At 43.5% G+C, this 20916-nt stretch overlaps 1 protein-coding gene across 1 annotated transcript in view; it reads right to left on the bottom strand.

The window, feature by feature from the left end:
• The window catches only part of LOC138467883 (uncharacterized), a 232962-nt gene extending 212501 nt beyond the window's left edge, over positions 1-20461 (bottom strand). The window contains exons 1-2 of the mRNA XM_069608181.1: positions 20042-20461; positions 1357-1471 (exon numbers count right to left, since the gene is read on the bottom strand). Of these exons, the coding sequence (XP_069464282.1) occupies positions 1357-1462 (106 nt within the window). The 5' untranslated portion in view covers positions 1463-1471; positions 20042-20461. The remainder of the gene's footprint in view (positions 1-1356; positions 1472-20041) is intronic.
• Between the last annotated feature and the right edge of the window lie 455 nt (positions 20462-20916).

Here is a 20916-nt window from a genome sequence, read left to right as displayed (position 1 = left end):
TTACAGTGATGCTTGTCAGAGTTTGTTGGCATCTACGGTGATAATGAAGCTTCCAGTCCAGCCCTCATCGCAGAGGCAGTGTGTAGCTGCTCACTCTGGACCTGGTTTGTATTTTGCATTAGGCTAATGCTCCAGTGCTGGAAATGGAAAAATGTATTGGGGAACGGTCACCTCTTTGGAGGGGCAGAGTTGTGGGAAGGGAGGCGGGGACAAGAGGGGTGGCCCGAGGCCAGGTTGCCCAACACATTTTCTCTTCATAGAACCCAATCCTAGCGATTTGCATAAAAGCAAAGAGCATTATGGGAACATCATAATGTCCACAATTTTAAATGTTAAGCATGTCTCATAGTGATTCAGTACGAAGCCATTTTAAGAGTATCAGGTAATAATATCCCTATATATATGATCGCTGTATATAATGTCGCTGGGAAAAGGTTGTGGTGACATTATAAAGGTGACCATATATATGTGGACAGGGGCAGTGGGGGTTGTGGAGGTGTCCCCCTCTCCCCATGAAAAATAAAAAATGGTTTGGGTGTTGCGGGGGTGTCTCCTGCATGTTCCATGTCATAATGTCCCCACAATAAACGGCCATTTTTCTGTGATTTTTTTAGCATGGCAAATATTTTTGAGGGGACATTATGACATGGAACTATTTTAAGTGAATAATGGACTCTTCTGTTTTGATGGGTCTCAATATTCGCCCTAATAAAGATATGTCTACAACTTGCAGGACATATATATAAGTTTGGACAGCTGCAAGACAGTATGTGAGGATTTGGCAGTTTCTACCTGCAGTGCTGATTTTTCTGAAAGTGTTGAAAAACGGGTGACTTGCGTGCTTGCAATGTCATGAGCAGACTGCTTTAAGAAGACTAGGCAGCTCTTGCATGCCGAGTCTTCTGAAAGCAGTCTGCTCATTGAAGCAGCACGACCTGGGTGAGTCATGTGCCGGCCATTGGATCTGCAGAACAGAGCAGCACTCCAGCAAGACTTTTTTTTCCCGAGTGCCCCTCCATCTTTCTCCAGCCCATTCTCTGCATTGTGATGCTCATCAGAACACACTCATCTTTCTACCGGGGTTTGCAGCAGGGTGTAGAAGAGGTTAGGGTTAACTTTGAATTTCATCAGTGAGCTCCTAGTGCAGCTATGTAGGAAAGTTATACTAGATGGGCAGGGTGATAGTGAGAAGTACCCATCACACCTGGTTTTGCAGGGGTGATAGGTGCCGAGACCAGGGCACCTGTTCTGATCTCAGGCAGCTTTTGGCGGGGCATGGAGGGAGGGAGATGATAGGCCCTCCTCCCCCGAGTTAACGAAAGTGTATGAATATTTTCTGTTATGATGGTGTCTTACCTTTGTATGCGCCCGATCCAGCTCCCGCATTCAATGCCACCGTAACAATGTACACCGCAAGTGACAGCAGGATTAGGAACATCTTCCCCGGGTCATGTGCAGCCATTATTCGATGCTGTAACAAATAACAGAATAATGTTGCTATCAATGTGTATCTTCTTAAATAAGGGCATATTTGAGCAGCTGTGTGATCTGGTGAAACCTCAGTGACGATGATGTGCAAAGAGAGAGGATCAATACTTTCCACCAATAACGTGGCTCATTCAAGTATGGACCTTAAAAAAATTATCAGATGGTTAAAGAATTTCTGAACTTCACACTAAAAAAAAACATATTAATTTTTAATGGAGAATTTTATTTGCAGACTAAAGGAGTGGCGATGGGAGCCAAATATGCCCCATCGCTTGCTAATTTGTTCATGGGACAATATGAACAAAAGCACACATAGAATAACCCTGACTTTGCTTCATATATCATCTTGTGGAAAAGGCACATAGACGATATTCTCATCATTTGGAGTGGAACCCAAGATTGGTTCCAAGCCATCATTACCTATTTGAAACTTAACAAATTTAGGTTGGAATTGACTGGTAATATTAACAAATCTGCAGTAGATTTTCTAGATCTACATATTTATGTAGAAAATGACAAAATTCAGACCAGAACTAAGAGGAAACCCACGGAAGTGAACTCAATCTAGCATACAACTAGATGCCACAGGAAAAGTACTGTTAAAAATATACATGCTGAAGAATTTAACAGAGCTCGAAGAAATTATAGTGAGGATTTTACCTACGAACAAGAATGTGACCTCTTAAACAAGAGATTCTGTGAAAAAAAGATATTCAAAAGAATGTGTCATACAGGCAGAAAATAAAATTAAAGGAATTGATAGGAAGACAATGATGAATCCAATGAGAAAAAGATACTGACACCCCGAAATCCAAAGGTCAGGTTTATCACCAGCTACTCCAGTAACTCCAATGGTCTATATAAATGCATCTACAAACATTGGCATATATTGAAAACGGATCCCAATTTAAACAACTATATTTAGTACCAAACCAATGTTCATAAATGAACAAGCTCCTACCATGAAGAATATAGTGAGTCCTTCGTTCTTAAAAGCTCTACTAGACAGCAGGTTTGGATATGATGGATTGCAACCACTGAAACAGGGTGTGGCACTTGCAGCATGTGTAGATTTGTTCACTCAGAAAATGACACTTTCAAATGCCATGATGGTTTGAAAACCAAAACTACATGACTTTATGAATTGCCGAAGCAGATATGGTGTATACACAATCATTTGCGTCTGTAGAAGAGTATACGTTGGTAGCACAATACGTGAACTACGCATCCGTGTTAGAGAACATTTATCTAGCTTGGGCAATCACGCCAAGGGGCTACCACTAGCAAGCATTGCACTAAGAAAGTGACAAAATGGATATTAGATTCATAGGCGCTGAATATGAATTGCGAAGCAGATATGGTGTATACACAATTATTTGCGTCTGTAGAAGAGTATACGTTGGTAGCACCATACGTGAACTATGCATCCGTGTTAGAGAACATTTATCTAGCTTGGGCAATCACGCCAAGAGGCTACCACTAGCAAGAATTGCACCAAGAAATTGACAAAATGGATATTAGATTCATAGGCCCGCAAAAAGGGACATCTGGTAGTCGCAGAGGTGATCAAAAACACCTGTTGAGACAAATGGAATCTAGAATGATATGTAGATTGAGATATACCACTGTTGGCCTTTATCAGGACCATGAGATGAATGTGTTCTTTTAGAGCAAAAACCATTGATTAATGGGCCGTACAATTTAAGAGAGACTAAGTTTGTTCAATCATTTAACTGTACAAACAGAGCTGTGCATTTGGACTCCAATAGAAATCCAAAAGAAATTAATAGAGGGATACAGGGTGTAATAGCATGAACTATATAGCATGGACTCTTAATTGATTCCATACAACACATCAGAACACTCAAAAGCATTAATTCAGCAATATCATGAGCACGGGCAACATCATAAACAAACTAATTGGGTACAAATACCTAGACCAGACAGGATATTGACACAAGCCGAATAAGTTGGCCATAGAATATGTATTATTCTAGAACTGAAAGAATACTTCACACAGTCCACAACACCAATATTAAGTTTATTTCAAATTCAATGACAATTTTACATAATCACCACTATACCTAACACAATTTACGACATCATCAAAATTATTTCAATTTCAATTACTTGTTACATAAGCACCAATTATAGTTCTTGATGATTCCCATATCTGGCATGTAGTTATTGTGAATTGTATCTCTAGTTAGATGCTCAATGCATCAAAGCCGTCAGATATCAATAAAATAAACTGTTTGCGTTACCAAGGAAACAAATGCACCAAGCAGGACGTGATGACGTAGAGTGCAATGCATGCCTGCAGCAAAAATAAATATAATAAATGGCCGATGCTCCCACGTGCCGATGGCTGTCAGACTCGCAGGTGATTGCGAACAGGACCCAGCATTTTTGAAAGAGAAAGTGGAGGGATCTATCCCAATATGTAAGTACTTACGTTTTTCTGAGACAACATAGCATGCAGTCAAAATATATTATATGATCAACACTGCAAAGGGACCTTACCTCATGGGCCTGAAAACAGATCTTTTATTTTAGAAAGGACAGGACACACGGAATTGGATCCGAGGCAACTTATCTATTGAAATTGGATTTAAAGACAATTTAAACATGTAATATTGGTGGCCATGTAAGAAAATATAGGGGTGAGTTCACATTAACCTTACAAATCGATCTTTGAGATGGCTAAAGCATCCTAACCACTAATATCTTTGTACTATACTATAATGTTTCAGATAAAACAAAACAAAAATTGAACTAGTCAACAGAACATCCCTACAGAAAAGAAGGGAGATCTGCATCGGTGAGTCACATTATAAAGCATGCAGTATTTAGTTTCAGAATTAAACGTTAATAATACATTATGAAAATCACTATGTGTGGCACTTCAATGTGTACTATGAAATGATGTACATCCTCTATAAGGAATTCTATCGTAATTATACTTTTATGACTAGATGAGTTTTTCATTGTGAGACAATGGTGATTGCAGATGCACAGCTCTGCTTATCTTGATATGGGATACAGTGGATGTATACATTTTCTGAGCAATGATGGAATGGTTAAAAGGGTTTTTCACAAGGTGTATGGTGATGGAGGCCTTAATCACAGAGAATGCATAGTATGAGCACACTGTCAACATAATGAAGTTTGGATAGTATACAAATGAGAAGATATGTGTTTTATTATCAACTGCACATTCTATTTTTTAACTCAACAAAACATGTCGCATAATCAATATTATATTTTTTGCTCCTATTGATGTGCTCCCTTTCCTTCAGAAAACCTAATGATGCAATTATGGTATGTAACATCTATTAATATCACTGTGGTGTATGCAATAGTATGTATATAACTTGTGCCATTTGAGAGCCTTGACAAGGACCAGTGGTCGAAACACGTGTTGGCTATGGCTACGAATTGACAGTGGAAAACATCCTTATTCAATGGAAAAATTGACCGTTTATTTACAAAGAAAAATTTCTTATGTATCAATAGACAATCAGAGCTAAAATAGAATAAGTGCAATCAACAGGGTAAAGATTCAGCAATCGGTATATATTACATACCTGGCTTTTATTACTGTAGCAGCAGTGGATTGAAAATGTATAAATCATTGGAATGATGTTATCATTGTGAATGTATTATCTGCAAACTAGATTCCGAAAAAATAGGAGAATCGCCTCAGAAAGAACAATCATATTATTATTATTATTATGGTATTTACTGAGCACAGACCTAGTGTTGGGAAGCAACAGAGCACTTTACAAGTTATGGAGGGAAGGACGCAGTGAGGGAAGCCGATCACAAGGGATCAAGACCAGGGAGCGGAAAGCGAACAACTAGGGAGAGGGAGGTTGGAAAATTTGCCAGAGAGGGATCAACAAGCAACCTTGGGGAAAAAAGTCCAGTCTCACATTAGGAGGCTGGAGGATGTTAGCGTAGGTGTTAATATTAGAGTTACACACCCAGCAATAAGAAAAAAATCTTAGGTTCTGGCTTTTTTGCTAAACAGTGATTAAATATTCTTCTACAAAATGCATTATAAAGTACCAAGTCATTCTGCCCCAAAATGAATACTTTAATTGTGGTCTGAACGGGCACTGTAAAGGAAGGGTGTGGGATAGAAGTGCACACTGTGGCGTGTTGACCAAAATCCCCAGGTCACGAAGCGAGGGAAGCCAGCAGCCAAGGACTGGGTTGGCCCGGCCGCTACCCAATGTGCTTCCTAGAGGAGGGGAGGAGTGGGATTCCGCAGGCTCGCCACCCTCACCAAGGCAATATACTATTCCATCCATGTGTGTAAAACCACAAATCTCCTATGAGAGTGTCCTGTATAGTGCACTGCAGATACGGCTCCATCAGTGCCGATGTCAAACAGAGAATTTTCAGCAACTGCACTGGACTTGCGACTACATGAAACAGAGTGCAAGGATTCCGTCATGAACAGTTCCCAAGTTGTTATGAGAGGAGAGCAGGCAAACCGCGAACAATGCAGTCAGGAGTGGACCCTGGAGAAGTCTGTGTGTCAGTCATTACAGGATGCAAAACACAGCCAAGTGTAAAGAATCCAAGATGACTCTGACATCGGCTAGTGCCCAGGAAGCAGTGTAAAGACCAGTTGAGATGAATGAAATAATTAACCAATGCGGAGAGGCTCAATGTCATGGATTCAAAAATCAAATCGAAGAAACCAAACTAAAAGACCAGCACAAACCACAAAATTCACCTTCACGGGCCAAACCAATCCCAAAGACGGACACAATTACTGAAACCCTTCAAGCACTAGAAAAGGGTCTGGGTGAGGCCACTTAAAGCTGCAGTCAGAGTACAATCCAAAGCAGCCCGGGAACACTAAGACATGTCCCTCCCTGCTTCTGGCAGGAACAGGGAGTCTGCCATGTTGCATAAGGTGGCAACTTGGTTGGAGGAATTACTTAGTGCCCGGACTCTGAAACAAGTGTGTGAAGCTTGCCAGTGGTGAATATACCAAGTGACATTTGGATGCCCTTTACGTTGTTTCTTAGTGTTCAACAGCAGGGTGGGCGGGACTCATAGGCCTAGCTGCAGGGAATCATGGGTTCCTTGCATTCATCAAAAACTAAGGGAAACTGGGCTGTGCGACTGAACACTGGAGCGTGCATATAGTCGGCCAAGGCTGTGAGAACGGCTGTACATCCTTATATGTTGATGGGAGGGATGTGTGTACCGCTCAGCGGGTTGTACCCGTCAATCACTTGGCTCTGCTGAATGTTGTGGTAGGAGATTGCACCTGTATGAGATGTAAACCTTAAAAAATAAAGTTTGAATAAAATATACAGTGGGCACAGCTGAAGGTCATGACCGGAGGCCATGGCCAAAGGCCATGATTAGTGGCCAGTTAGTGTTTTAAAATACACTCTGAGACTTCTGATTGGAAAGCCCATAAGCACACACATATTAAAAGAGAAGGGATCCACAACGCCATACAAAATGGCATTATGGGGGATATGGCATTATAGGGGACATCAATGAGAATTTCAAGGGTTTTGTTGCATTAAGATTAGTCACCTTAACTGCAATTCAACTAACGTTTTCCCCTGAAAAAACGAATATATATATATATATATATATATATATATATATATGCGCATGTGTGCATGAATGCTCGAATAAGATGATTGAGTCTGTGTGGGAGGGGGGAGGTGTGGGTAGTAAGTGTGAGTTTGATGTGAAGACAAGTGAACAGAAGAGGGAGGCGGGGTCATGGGGCATAGGATGTTACACAACAGCATGGACATGTTTTCACAGTGTATTCACAATATCTGAATGAGATTATGGCCAAAAAAAACATGAGTGTTCGTACATGAGGATTTTGGCCTATGTCTGCACATCCAGCATGGTCATGTTTTCATGCCATGGCACTTTTTACTTACATTATGGGCAAAGCCAACATGAGTGTTCTCACATGGCCATAATGGCCTACATTGGTGCAGACAATTTGGACATGTTGCCATACAGTGGCATTGCATTTATTTACTGGCATTCTGCTCAGAGCCAACAAGAGTATTGACTTACATGAGGGTACTTCCTGGCAAACATTGGCAGAGCCAGCATGGACATGTTTTCTTATAATATCATTACTGGCGTTATGGGCAAAGCTATCGTTAGTATATTCTCACATGGAAAAACTGGAATACATTGGCAGAGCCAGCATGGACATGTTTTCTTATAATATCATTACTGGCGTTATGGGCAAAGCAATCGTTAGTATGTTAGTATGTTCTCATATGGAAAAACTGTCATATATTAGTGCAACTAGCATTGCCCAAGTTGGGCAAGCTAGGATGATATTTTTAACACTGGTAGAACAATGTCAATTTTTGTGGGAAAAGACATCATGGAAATGTATTGGAAAATGCTCCTCTCCACTGTTGGCGACTACCCATCTATTCAATTTCCTCATGTGTTGCCCTACAAAACAGAATGTAAACTCTGTGGCTTTTTGCCCAATTGTTACAGAAGTTATACTATAAAATGGACAATTTTAGCTCATTATTTGTCAGGAATTATGTGGTCCAAGATGGGGCAAAATCATGCAGCATCTATGAATCAGAGGAAACATTAGGTGAGATGAATGAGATAATTAACCAATGAAGAGAATCTCATTTCAGATTCAAAAACCCACTAGGAGAAACGAAACTAAAACACCAGCCCAAAACCTTGAGAAAACACCTTAACAGGTCCAATCAATCCCAAGAGCTGACACAATTAACGAAATCCTTTTAGCAGGAACAAAAGAGTTGCAAACTACTAGCTAGCCATAGAAAGCCACTTGCCACCTCAAGTCCATACATACATACATACTGCACACCATTCATTACTTGCCAAGAATCAAATTTCACTAGCCATAGGCTAGTAAAGAGTGAAAATGTTGTACCCTGCTTGAATCCCTATAACAGATGCTGGGTGAACCTAGTCAAGATAACCATCAGTATAGAATCCACAGCAAACTGGAAAGAAATGTAGGTGTTCCTCACCGCTTTCTGAAGAAGCAGGGATACCGCCATTTGGAATAAGACAGGAACTTTGCAGGTGGAATTATTTACTACTGGACCTGGATATAAGGGTGTGAAGCATGCCAGAGATCTCGGAAGGACATAAAAGCTGAATTCTGAAAACCTGGTTGTGGTGATATGTAAAGACGAGAATGCTGGAATGCAGGTTGTGGTGACACCGGGTGATGAAAATACTGAATACCAGGCAGGGTTCTAAATTGAGGGGCGATGGGAGTTATTTGGCTGCTGCTTGTAGCCTAAGTGAGCCTGGTTAGCTTGACACCAACAGTTACCAGGAGATACTTTTGGCTCCCCAGGGCAACTGATGCTGAACAAACACACCTAGGTGAATTTAACTCTCTGCATTTTGGACAATCTACGAATAACCATTAGAACACATCTTAACGACATTTACCATTGGCATTGGGGATACAAGGTGTGTGCTGTGACTTTGGGATTATGGTAAGGGACACTCACCATCAACATCGGATTTTGCTGCTCCCGTCTCTGCATCTCATACTCCCTCTATGCTCTCCATGTGGAGTACAGTGCTGCAGGTCTCCCCCCACGCCTGCAGTTTGATGGGGGATGGCGCACCACCTCCTGTGGCCAGCCACTGGCTGCGCTTTGCAGCGAGGAGGTTGCAGACACGGAGACGTAGATCGTACCACCTCTTACGACAATCTCGGATGATCCAGGGCGTTGTCCCCACTGCCAAGACTTTGCAGGCCACTTCCTCCCAAATGGCCTTTTTTCTAAGTTGTGCTGGCCACTGCAGATCAGCCGAGAACACCACATCAGCATGCTCCACAAGTGTGTCTGCCAACATGTTGAGCTCCTGCTAGCTGAAACGGGGTTTGCGGCGACGGACAGCGCCTTGCCTAGCTGACATGTTCTTCTTTGTCTGTATCTACTTGGTTTTCCAGTTAGACTCCTGTAGAATGAGGATTGCAAGGGATTGTGTTTTAAAGATGTCCGCCGGTGCATTTCCCGTTCTGGTGCGATGACGTTGCTTCCGGTTCCGGTAATACCGGTACCAGTAATTACAGCGGCGTAGGTGCCGGAGTCGGTATCTGCGGCATCATCTATGCTGGTATCTGGGCTTTTGGGGCCGTTACAGGCATGCCGGTGCTACTGCCGGTGCTACTGTTTCCGGCAACCCGGAATACATGTGCAGGCTGACCATTGATTCCAGCAACAGTGCTACATGGAAACGGTAGTACCGGCATGCCGGTAAATTTCTTTTTTTACCAGCAAACTTGTAATGAGGCCCATTATGTGCTAAGTGTTATATAAATGGTCACAATTACATCCGCTTGTGATGCTCAGCATGATTTCTTTTTAGTGGTCTGTTGGAAAGACCAGTGGGGGTGGTGGGATTATTAAAAGACTGTATTAGTGCATGAGTAGACAAAGCAAGGGATCTTACATAACGTGTGAATCAGCGCAAGCCCTTTGTGAATTTGGAGTAAATTATGCTTGCCTGAATTCCTCAATTTTTAAAAAGGTATATGATACATTTAATAGCCCCATGGTGCAGAATGTTAATGTTTATTTACAATACAGTCCTTGTCATCGACCTTTGTAATAACGGATGAAACATGATATCCTGCATCTTGGCGAGCCTACTCCCAAAAATGTATTCTTTTGACGCCCCATTACTGGTATGCCCAAAAGGAGAACTAACTGCACCTCTTCACGAAGTGGCGCTAGATGCAAGGCAACATGCCACGAACAAGGTTTTCGCCACATCCAACATGTCACAATATCTACTGCACTGCAGGGTAGGTACTCAATGTCATGGCCAGGATCATGCTGCGTCCGTAGCGACGGCCATGTATGTGCCTAAGCCTATATATATATATAAACACACACATGAACGTACACAGTGCTCAAGCACGGCTTTGAAATGTGCACTATTGTTTGCGAGCAGATTGGCAGAATACAAAATAAAACAGAAAAACGTAAAACAAGAGGGTTCATTGCAGGAAGGCTCTTTTAGGAAATGGAAAAGCCATGTCCGAATACGAACACCACAAATAAATAAGGAATGTGATGGTATCAATGCTCAGTGACATGCCATTCTGTGTTTAATCCCATGTACACTTCCTATGGCTTCATAACTATAGCACTGGTATTGTAAATGTATTTATTTTATTTATATTGCGTCAAAACCCGCAGGCATCGGGGCGCACAATTAGACAAAGGACGGAACATGAAGCCTCGGACACATTCAGGGATGATGTAGGTGACTTGAATTTATGTAAACATGAAGGTCTTTCGATGTTTATGAAAGCGCAGGAAGTTGACCTCCTTTCGTAAAGTCCAGGGCAAGGTGTTCCATGCCTTTTGGGGCTGTAGTTACAAACGATCTGTTGCACAAGGTACGTCATGCTTTTTTACATACAGGTAGCTTCGTCCCTGAGGACCTCAGAGTTCCACTGGGTTCCTATTTGGTTATTAGGTGCAGCGCCTTACAGGCATTTATGTACCACAGTGAGTAATTTGACCTTCATGCAGGATTTCACAGGTAACCAGTGTAGTTCCCTTCGTAGTTCAGAACCATGGGAGTTGCGTGGGAGGTTTTTTGCTGTGTGGATTACATTGTTTTGAAGCACTTGGAGTTTTTGGATGCTGTTTTTTTCTGCATCTCCCATTAAGGCATTGCGATAATCTGTTCTTGGGAGGATTGTGGCTCGAGCAAGAGAGATACAGTTTGTTTCTGAGAGGAATGGTCGAATTTGTCTTAGTAATTTTAGGTGGTAGCAGGTTTTTTTTATGTAGTTGACGTTTGCTTCTGCGCACAATGATGTTTCTAGGATTACTTCTAGTGTTTTTACTTTACCGAGAACTGAAATATTGCACTCCTCAATTGAAAAGGTGGTGTAATCGGGTGACAGCTTAGACCTGGATTGATGTGAACCAAATATCAGTAGCTCGGTCTTCTTGTTGTTGAGGCAAATCCAGTTGTCCGACATCCATTCCTTGATGGTGCTGTAGATTGACTGGAATTTGTTAGAATCTGTCTCGTATTCCCCATCGAGCCCCCACAGTAACTGAGTGTCATCAGCTTAGTTTGTAAATGTCACACTCTTGTTGGCTAGGATGTCACAGGGTGGTTTACTATAACTATTAAACAACACTGGTGACAGGGTTGCTCCCTATGGGACTCTGTAGGCAATGGGGGCTGAGGTGGAGAAGGTGCTACACCATCGCACTGTGGATCTTCTGTTGCTCAGGAAAGATTGTATCCAAGAGGTACCATTTGCTGATCAGTGACCAGATGTGGCAAGGTTAGCTAGTAGGAGGTTACGGTCCAAGAGGTTGAATGCTGCAGAGAGATCAAGCAAGACCAGTAGTCCTGTTTTCCCCTGTCCATAATATTTAGCATGTTGGTATAAGAGCGTTCTCTGTCCTCTGATGCGGGCGAAAGCCTGATTGCTTGGGGTGTAAGAGATGGGCTTCTTTCAGGTGTTTTTGGAGCTGAGAGCAAGCGACTTTGTCCACTATTTTTAGTAAGAAATGTGAGTTAGTGATTGGTCTAAGGTTAGCCATGTCTTTTGTACTGTTTCCTGTTTTCTTTTTTTTACAAGTGGTGTCACTGTGACCTCTTTGATGCCATCTGGCACCAATGTGTGTTGGAAAGAGTAGTTCACAAATCTTGTAAGAAAGGGGGAGAAGATTTGCATATTTTCCAGAATTAGGTTGGTGGGAATGACATCCCCATAGCATGAGATTGGGTGGAGTTTCCTTTTCCATCTCTGGTATGTTAAATGAGTGGAAGTTGAATTTAGTGATATCTGGTGGTTTTGTGGTGCTTAAAGCTTTTTGAAACTTCTCTCCCATTTCTTGGTTGTTGTGGCTGGTACAAATAGCTCTGCATAGGCCTTAGGTATTTCCAGAGATCTCATGATCTCAAAAAGTTTTTTAAAATTATTTTTATCATTTAAAATGTGGGTATTTAGAACATTTTCTTTGGCTTTGTAGAGGGGCAATGCGTATGTTGTTGAAAGGTCTTTTACATTTGAGATTATAAACCTCCGATTTGGTTTCAAGCAAGGATTTTACAGCCTGGCGTTTTTCTTCTTTGATAGCCTCTAACGCAGCAGTGAAACAGTTTTAGTGGTTCGGGTTATCTTTCACAGTTTTCCATCTCAACGGTACAAACTGATCCCATTTGTCCGTCAAGATTGTTCAGTAAGAAGGAGCCAGTTTGTCGGTGGGGTCTGTGTCTTTGGTGGCATTTAGTACTTTTTCCATACAGGTAGTAAGGATAGTAAAGGAACAAACAATGAACTATGGAAAGGGGAACAGCCTTGTGATCGGACGGCAAACATCTCAATCAGTGCCTTTTAATGTGAACTGGTATGACTTAGCCTAGCCTACAATTAAAAATGAGCAATGTTATGAACAGCTGTACAAAATATAATTTCACACTGGACAACGCAACACATACCTTATTAGCAGTGTGCAAAGAGGGGGAGTTGTACAAACGTCAAGGAAACAAGGAATGGTCATCTAGGTATGAATGGAAGCCAAACTTGACACCTAGCAGGATAACAGTGCCCAGGTTCAGCAGATCTCCTATGAGCATTGGTTGACTGGGAGGGATACAACTTGGTGTGGTGCACTTGATATGAGCTAGGCCTCTAGACTACCTGCGACCTGCAAGTGTGCACAAGTCAGTAAGTTCCTTCTGTAAACACAGTGTTAATACTAGGGAAAAACAGTGTTCACTATTTAGCTAATTGAGCTTTTATTTATTCTTGTTAAATGCCTGCCTCCACCCTCACCTAAAATCCCTAAAAAACGTTATGGCTGGCGAGCAGTGATTTGTACAAAGGCCACTGAGGCAGCTGTTCAACACTTGCCCCCACTTAGAATGGGAGTATTTCTACATGGTGCTCTTCTGCTGCTCTCCCACAGCAACATCCATGATGCAATCATGACTTTGGCAGATCTACTAGAAATGGATCCTGGTGCACAGTGGCGTACCATGCTGTTGAGGGTAGGTACACTTGTATGGGCTGCAGAACCACAGCATCATTAGTGTAGAGGATTCAACACTATACTTTGAAAAAAGAAAGCAGCCATCTGTGCTGGGTTTGAACCTCTGCATCAGTGTTCCATTATAAAAAAGAAATATCTTAACCAAGTGGAGGGGTTAAAGAAATATATATACTCGAGAGATTGGCAAAGCTATTGCATGGGAGCCAGTTGAAATGGCATGCCCCATGCCCACACAAAAGAGTTATTATTAATAATGAGCAGATGAGCATTCATGAATGGTGCTGGTGCATCCATCGAGGTCTGCTCGCGGGTGCCGGTACGCCCGCCAGGTTAAACCTGGCGGGCGGTAAGGCACCCGCGAGTAGAACTCGTAGTTTGCCGGTCCGGTAACAACGGCACCAGCAAACTTACCGGTACCATTGTTACCGGACCGGCAACCTTATAATGAGGCCCATTGTGTTGCTCGTCTCATCTTATACTGGACCTAAATTCACTGCATGCACCACTTGCACAGCTAGGTCTCGAGTCCAATTTGCAATTAAACATGACCCACGGAAATTAAGTAATATTGTTCTGCCTTTGCAGCAAGGGTGGAGCCAGGGAGGGGCAGGGTCAGGTCGTTCACTCTGTGTTCCCAACCTGGTGCGCCCCTCATCCTTCCCACAGGGCTGGCACTCAGTCAAGGCTGGGCACCCGCCATGATGTTTAAAAAATATATTTATAAATGTTTTAAAACTCTGATTGGCAAGCTGTGCCGCAAACATTGGAGTGCCACTCACAGGGTTGTTTTCATTTTTAAATATAAGGGCAATGCCTCAGTCTGACTGCGTGCCATACCTGAAGCTACAAAAAATTAAAAAAACTTTTGAGTGGCACGCCAGCGTTTCTGGCACATCTCGCCACTCACAGGGTTGCTTGGCAACCAGGTTGGCATTGTGGCATCCCAGAAGGACTTGAATACTCAGGAGAACTAAGTTTCAAAATCCTGCCTGGCACGCTGGTGCTGTGAGCCTGAATTCATCTCGTTTTGGTGGTGTGCCGTGACAGAAGAGGGGGAGGAGTGGACCCAAGGGAAGTGTGTGTGCTTTGTGGTTGTGTGCGTGTCTTAAATGAGTTAAATGAGAGTCTGTAGTTCTGCATGCATGCATGTATGTATGTTAGTATCAGTCTCAGAGTGTGTCTGTGTAGGAGTGCATGTATGTGCGTGTATGGTTTGGTCGATGGTCACTGTAAATCTCTTGCAGAGACTGCTGGCTGTATTACTGCCATGCTTCCTGACTTACTGGCATATACCGATCATGGCAGCAGCTTCATGCATGTGATTTACAGTGACCATTAACTTTAAATCACATGCAGGAAGCTGCTATCATAACATATCCATACAATTAATGGGCACTTTAAATTATAAAGTGCTCACTACTGGCATGGATATGTAGTGGTAGCAGCTTCATGCATGTGATTTAAAGTTAATGGTCCCTTTAAATCACATGCATAAAGCTGCTGCCACGACCTATCTATGCCAGTAAGTCAGCAAGCATGCCAGTAACACAGGCATAAACAGGGCATAACAGCAGCTTCATGCATGCGATGAAAGGTTAATGTAAGGTTAATGGTCCCTTTAAATCACATGCATAAAGCTGCTGCCACGACCTATCTATGCCAGTAAGTCAGCAAGCATGCCAGTAACACAGGCATAAACAGGGCATAACAGCAGCTTCATGCATGCGATGAAAGGTTAATGTAAGGTTAATGGTCACTTTAAATCACATGCAGGAAGCAGCCACCAAACCTGCTGCTGCCAAAACCCATCAATGCCAATAAGGTTGGGGCAGTAGCTTCATGCATCTGATTTCAAAGTCACCATTAACTTTAAACCACTTGCCTGACTCTGCTGTCACAATCTATCTATGCTGGTAATGATTACAGGTATAGATAGGTTGTGGCAACAGATTCATGCATGCGATATAAAGTTAATGCTCACTGTAAACCACATGCGTGAAACTGCTGCCATGATAGGTCTATACCAGTAAGCAGCCCACACATCCTGGAATAGATGGGTCTTGTCAGCAGCTTCATGCATATGATGTAAAGTTAATGGTCACTTTAAAACACATGCATGAATGAAGCTGCTGCCATGACCTATCTATGCCAGTAATCTTTCCTGGCAGAGACAGGTTGAGGTGTCCACTTCATGCATGTGATTTAAAGTGTCCATTAGTGTCATAGATAGGCTCTGGGTGCAAATAATTTACAATGACCAGTAACAGCATAGATAGGTTTTCAACGCAGCCTCGTTAAAATTATATAAAGTGCTCCTATGTAGTGTACTTGTAGCGAGGTGGAGTGTACGAGTATCCCCGTTCCGGCATGACAGACATGAATGTTGCATATGAACACTGACGCCTACCCCCACCCCCACAATTATACAACCATGGTGACAGATGCCACTCACTGAAGCAGCCCTACCGACCATAACCAGATGACATCATCAGGAGCAATGAACCTGCAGGCGATGGGGCAACTAAATGAGTTGCAATCATGAAGAGGTAAGTGACGCCATGGCTGAACACACACATAGATGCATTAGACATGAAGCACACATGCATCCCTGCACAACGCTACACAGACACTAGTTCAAACTAAACTGAGTGGCCATGTAAATCAAGATGGAGGACGCAGCCATGTTAAATGAACGGGAGAAGCCTTAACACTGTTGGGAGAAAGATTCAGTCTTGCTGAGCCAGCGAAAAGAGCCAAGCCCAGACAGCTCAGACAGCAAGTGCACAGTTGCCAAGGTCATCATGGGAAAGCAGGCTTGAGCCAGCATTGGAAAAACACAGGCAATAAGCAAATCCCAGGTGAGAGACACAACAATCGAAAAAACAAAGAAACAAATGTTGCAGAAATGTCAGGTTCTCATCAGCTTACACCTGACACAGAGGAGTGAACAAGTATCCAGAGGCCAAAGGAGGTAATAACATCCATAATAAAAACCTGCTAAAATCCTCACAAATCATAATTCGAAAATGTGGTTCCTACACATGTGACTTGTAGTGGCAGAGACTTTCATTCCCATCCATTTCATTGGGACAAAAGATACAGTACAGTATGAAGTTAAACGCTAGAATGTACTTGCTTGCAGCCAGGGGGGTCAGAGAATGGTACCCTTATTGGAACAGGCGGCACCCTGAGGTCCTTCACACCACCCGCTATTGTGCTCATGTGCTGGTAACCTTCCAAGTCACCAAAGCTGAGAAAGCCACCACTGGCCAATCCCTACCCACCTTTAACGCTCAGTCACACTTTGTTGCAGCAGTCACTCGCCACACACAAGCATGACATAATTTCACTTGCAACATTCAGGAGGTGGTCGCAGGTGGAGCCATCAGATAATGCGTGGCCAATAAGAACACTGCTCCCATACAGACGCTATATGTTGCCACACTAACCAACCCCAGCGTGCCTTCTGTTTTCAAAGAATAACATGTCATCTGTGACATCATCGCCCTGTAAAAAGTTGACAACCCTGTAACCAGTTGAGAGCATTGGAAATCCTGAGATGTCCCTTACTATCCCTGTTTTCTGAGATCCCATTAATAAAGCAGTGTTTCTATCACATTTCTGGACTTCTCTCATTACTTGGGCGTGGGGACTTCCCCTGAACTAGACCTTGCAAGAAACAAGTACAGTGTCAAAGAATCCTGAGTTTGAGAAGAAACAAAAGTACAATAAAATCCTGAAAGAGTTACACAAAATGATCAAAGAAGTCATAAAACACTATTTAAAATCAGGTATAAAGTAGAACCAGGAAGACGTTTGCAAGACGCAAAGCCCAGCAGAACTCTTTAGTTTTTAGAAAAGTGGTAGGGTCAGTTAGTATGGAATGTGGACAGATTCTTTTGGATATTCACAGATGACTGATGAGCACCTTAGTTTGGAAGGAAGTGAACACCCCATAGCAATAGGGAAAGTTAGGCCTTTTTCTTATTCTTTAATAAAAACAGCTTTGAAATGTCCTCTAAGAGTCTGCTTCCTTCTTCTGACCCGCCACACACTGCAATATAATGCTCTTGTATAGGTTGGCACGCATGAAAGACACTTCTCTTCGGCAGTGACCTTTTCCCTGGCTTTGCACCGGTGTTGCTGCTGTTGGCAGATAACTGTCCTCTTGCTTTCATCCCAACCTGTGGTGGCAGGGATGCTGGCAGGTCCAGCCAGAGGCCTGAGCAGTCTGTGCGGCTGAAACAGGGCCCTGCGGTAACAGTGACTGCACAGGCACCATTGCCTGCCTTCAAAATATAAACAAATACTGTTTTCGAAAAAAGGTCTGTGCTGCCTCCATGTACGAGGCTGCCTTTCTGGTGTCCTAGGGAGGCAACGTTTTTCATCTCAAACTCCTGCTGTGGCGCTCTCAAGACAAATAACCCCCTCCCAGCGGCCCACTAGATTCTGTGGGCCGCCGTATCACTTTAGCAGAGCATTTAAACTGTGAGTGATTTACAAGTTATGGCCCATTTAAAATACCATTGTTTTGCACTGCATACCTACTCTTTGTGCTAACTTAACTATGAAATCTCCACCAGTTGCTGCATGGTCCTTCTGGAAAGCACTCATGTCCCATCCCAGCCAATCAATGAGTGGCTGAGGCGGGACAGGAAGTCAGGCCCCCTGGACAGGAAGTCAGGCGGAGCATGTTTTTTTTTTTACTCACATTTATTCCCAGGGTCGGAGCAGCTGGCGGGGCTTGTGGCCAGCCCCTGCTTTGGGCAGGCACTGAACCAAAGACGAGGGGCAGGCAAGATGGCAAACTTTGACCCCGGCCTGACCGAGCCCCATCAGATTCTCCCAGCTCTCGGAGTGAGCACAGGACAAGGCGAGTGTCACGGAAGCAATAGATGGAATGAGTGGAGGGGGAGATAAAGGGGAAGAGAGAGAGAAAGGAGGTATATGGGAAGAGTGGTAAATGGAGCGGGCGGGAAGGAGAAAGCGAAAGAAGGAGAGCGAGACAGACACACCAGAGAGACGCATAGCTATAGAATTTGCAGAGGAGCGACAGAAAGAACAGAGGAGGGAGTGTAAAGAATTTAGAAATAGTTGACAATGAACATGGGAAGGCGAGTGATAAGGGAGAATAGAAGTCAGTGTAAATTAAGCATGCAAAATTGAAAAGACATGTTCTGAGCGAGCCTGTTCCATGATGTGTAAATTCTACCTTCATTGATTAGGCTTTGGATCTTTTAAATTGGAAACATGAGCTTCCTCCCATCCACCTGCAATGAAGTAATCTGAGACAATTGGTTCGATGAGCTGCTTTAACCCCTCTTCAGTCCTCCTGCTGCAGAAGCATGCTATTCAATTCTCGTGGTGTTGTCCTCATTGGTATGCATTATAACCCTCTTAGCAAACCAAAGATCATTTTGACCACAATAGCATACCCATCAAAGACATCCAAGCTTGCTCTCCCTTCAAGGCTAAATAGATTAAGTGGTATGCATTAGAGTGAGTGAAGATGACATCTTCACGTGCCGTCACCCAAGCCAACCCCTTGGTAAGGTGCCAGCTAACACCATGACCAAGGATAGGTGGAGGCCGACCTGTAACAAGGTTTCTTCAAGGGGGTTGGCATACAAAAGTGTGAAGACCACTGTCCAATATTATAGCTAAAGACGGAACTGTTGGGCGCAACTTGTAGATGGCCCACACCTGCGATGAGTAGCATCTTTGTTAAACAAAATAACCTCAGAATTGTGGTAAAAGATGCATCTAATGGGCCAAAGGAAGATGAAATAGCTATTCAGCCTCGTGTGCTCAAGGGAAAGGGGTTCAAAAGCACAATGGGGTTAATGCCCCCCACTCACTACCACCTTTCAATACTGCCATGCAGCCCCCCAAAAGTTTGAAACTGGATCCGCCCCTGTGTGGGCATGGCCAATACAACCACCCGGCATCGTCACCTTGCAACTCTGCTATCCAGGAAACATGGAGAACTAGCACTGCTCTGTCAATCCGGGTCAACAGGTTCATGAATAACAATGACCTTGCCCAGGATGCAGAGACCCTGGCCAGTCGTGTTGCTGACTTTGATTGATTGATGGCTGAAGTAATAAAGTTGCCAGAACAGTCAATGAGTGCCAGAGGTGAGCTTTGGCAACCCCTCCCACATGTTAACACTGGAAAAGCAGAAACACAACAAATAAAACCAGGAAGGGATTCACTGCTTGCCAACTTCAGAGTCCGAACACACATTGAACCCGAAATACAGTAGCACATTTGTCTAGATGAGGGCAGATATCTGGAGGACAAGAGATTGTCATTGGTCGGCTGCAATGCTCTGCTTTTGTGCCTCGAGAGCAGTGGCACTGACATCCCGCCGCGTATAAACAGACATGTTGTTTCTGAGCTGCAGTTTACAGTGCGTTGCGAACTGGGAGCGCTGCTCTCCCCCCAGACGCTACAATTGTAGCGGAGTTTATTCAAAGTATACTTACATGCTGTGTTGTTTTTCTGAAAGTACTCGGGGGGGGGCTGTTATTCAGTCAGACACTCTCGAGGTTTCGGTCATCGGAAATCACAGCTGCTCGCAGCTCTGGAAGGCGTGAAGACTGTGGGAACGGCGGTAGCCACTGACAACTCTTTTTCACGGCACTTTTTCTGTGTTTCGAGGCTTTCCATTGGTTGTTGCTGCGCTGCTAGGAATGCTTATACAAGAGGGCAGTACAGTGTTACCTAACAAGAGCTCGCCTGCTACCAATGCTTATACAAGAGGAAAGTACAGTGTAACCTAAGAGTCAAGGACTGGTTCACATACACAATACACATTGTCCATTGTTTTCATCACGAAGAAATGCGTGTGCAAAAGAGGCCCTGTAATGCCGGATGCATCGCGGACATACACAACAATGCGCTGAATGACACCCGTGTTCAGCCACTGAGCCTGCGCGGCCCGGTAGCCCCTCCCTGAGGGCGCGGTGGGCGGCAGTGTGGGATCATTAACCCGGGCAGGGCACGCAGCATGTGCGTGTTGACACTGGAAAATTCTCAAATATTATGCATGCAAGATACTTAAAAAGCATAACTGCCACGCATGAGATTAAATGCAATAGTAATTGGAGAACGTGAAGATTTACGAAAATGTATCTAAAAGTAAAAAAAGAGAAGCATTTGTGAAGCAATTCGTTTTGGGCTTTGATGTAGACATTTGAAAGAAGGTCTGCGCGGGGAAGAGGGGCACACAGGGAAGGAAGAGAAGTGAGCAGTGAGGGGAAAGAGAGGCAGCAATTAACAAGGAAAAGACGGTGGAAGGAAGAGGTTGGGGCCACTGCCGTCGCCAAGAATCAACTGTAGGAGGGGGCCAAAGACAAAA

The sequence above is a fragment of the Ambystoma mexicanum genome, chromosome 4q (genome assembly GCF_040938575.1).
Source record: "Ambystoma mexicanum isolate Mex_15411 chromosome 4q, UKY_AmexF1_1, whole genome shotgun sequence".
In the NCBI taxonomy this organism is placed as follows: Eukaryota; Metazoa; Chordata; class Amphibia; order Caudata; family Ambystomatidae; genus Ambystoma; species Ambystoma mexicanum.
The sequence above is the reverse complement of the archived record's forward strand: the minus strand, read 5'-3'. Positions and strand labels throughout refer to the sequence as shown.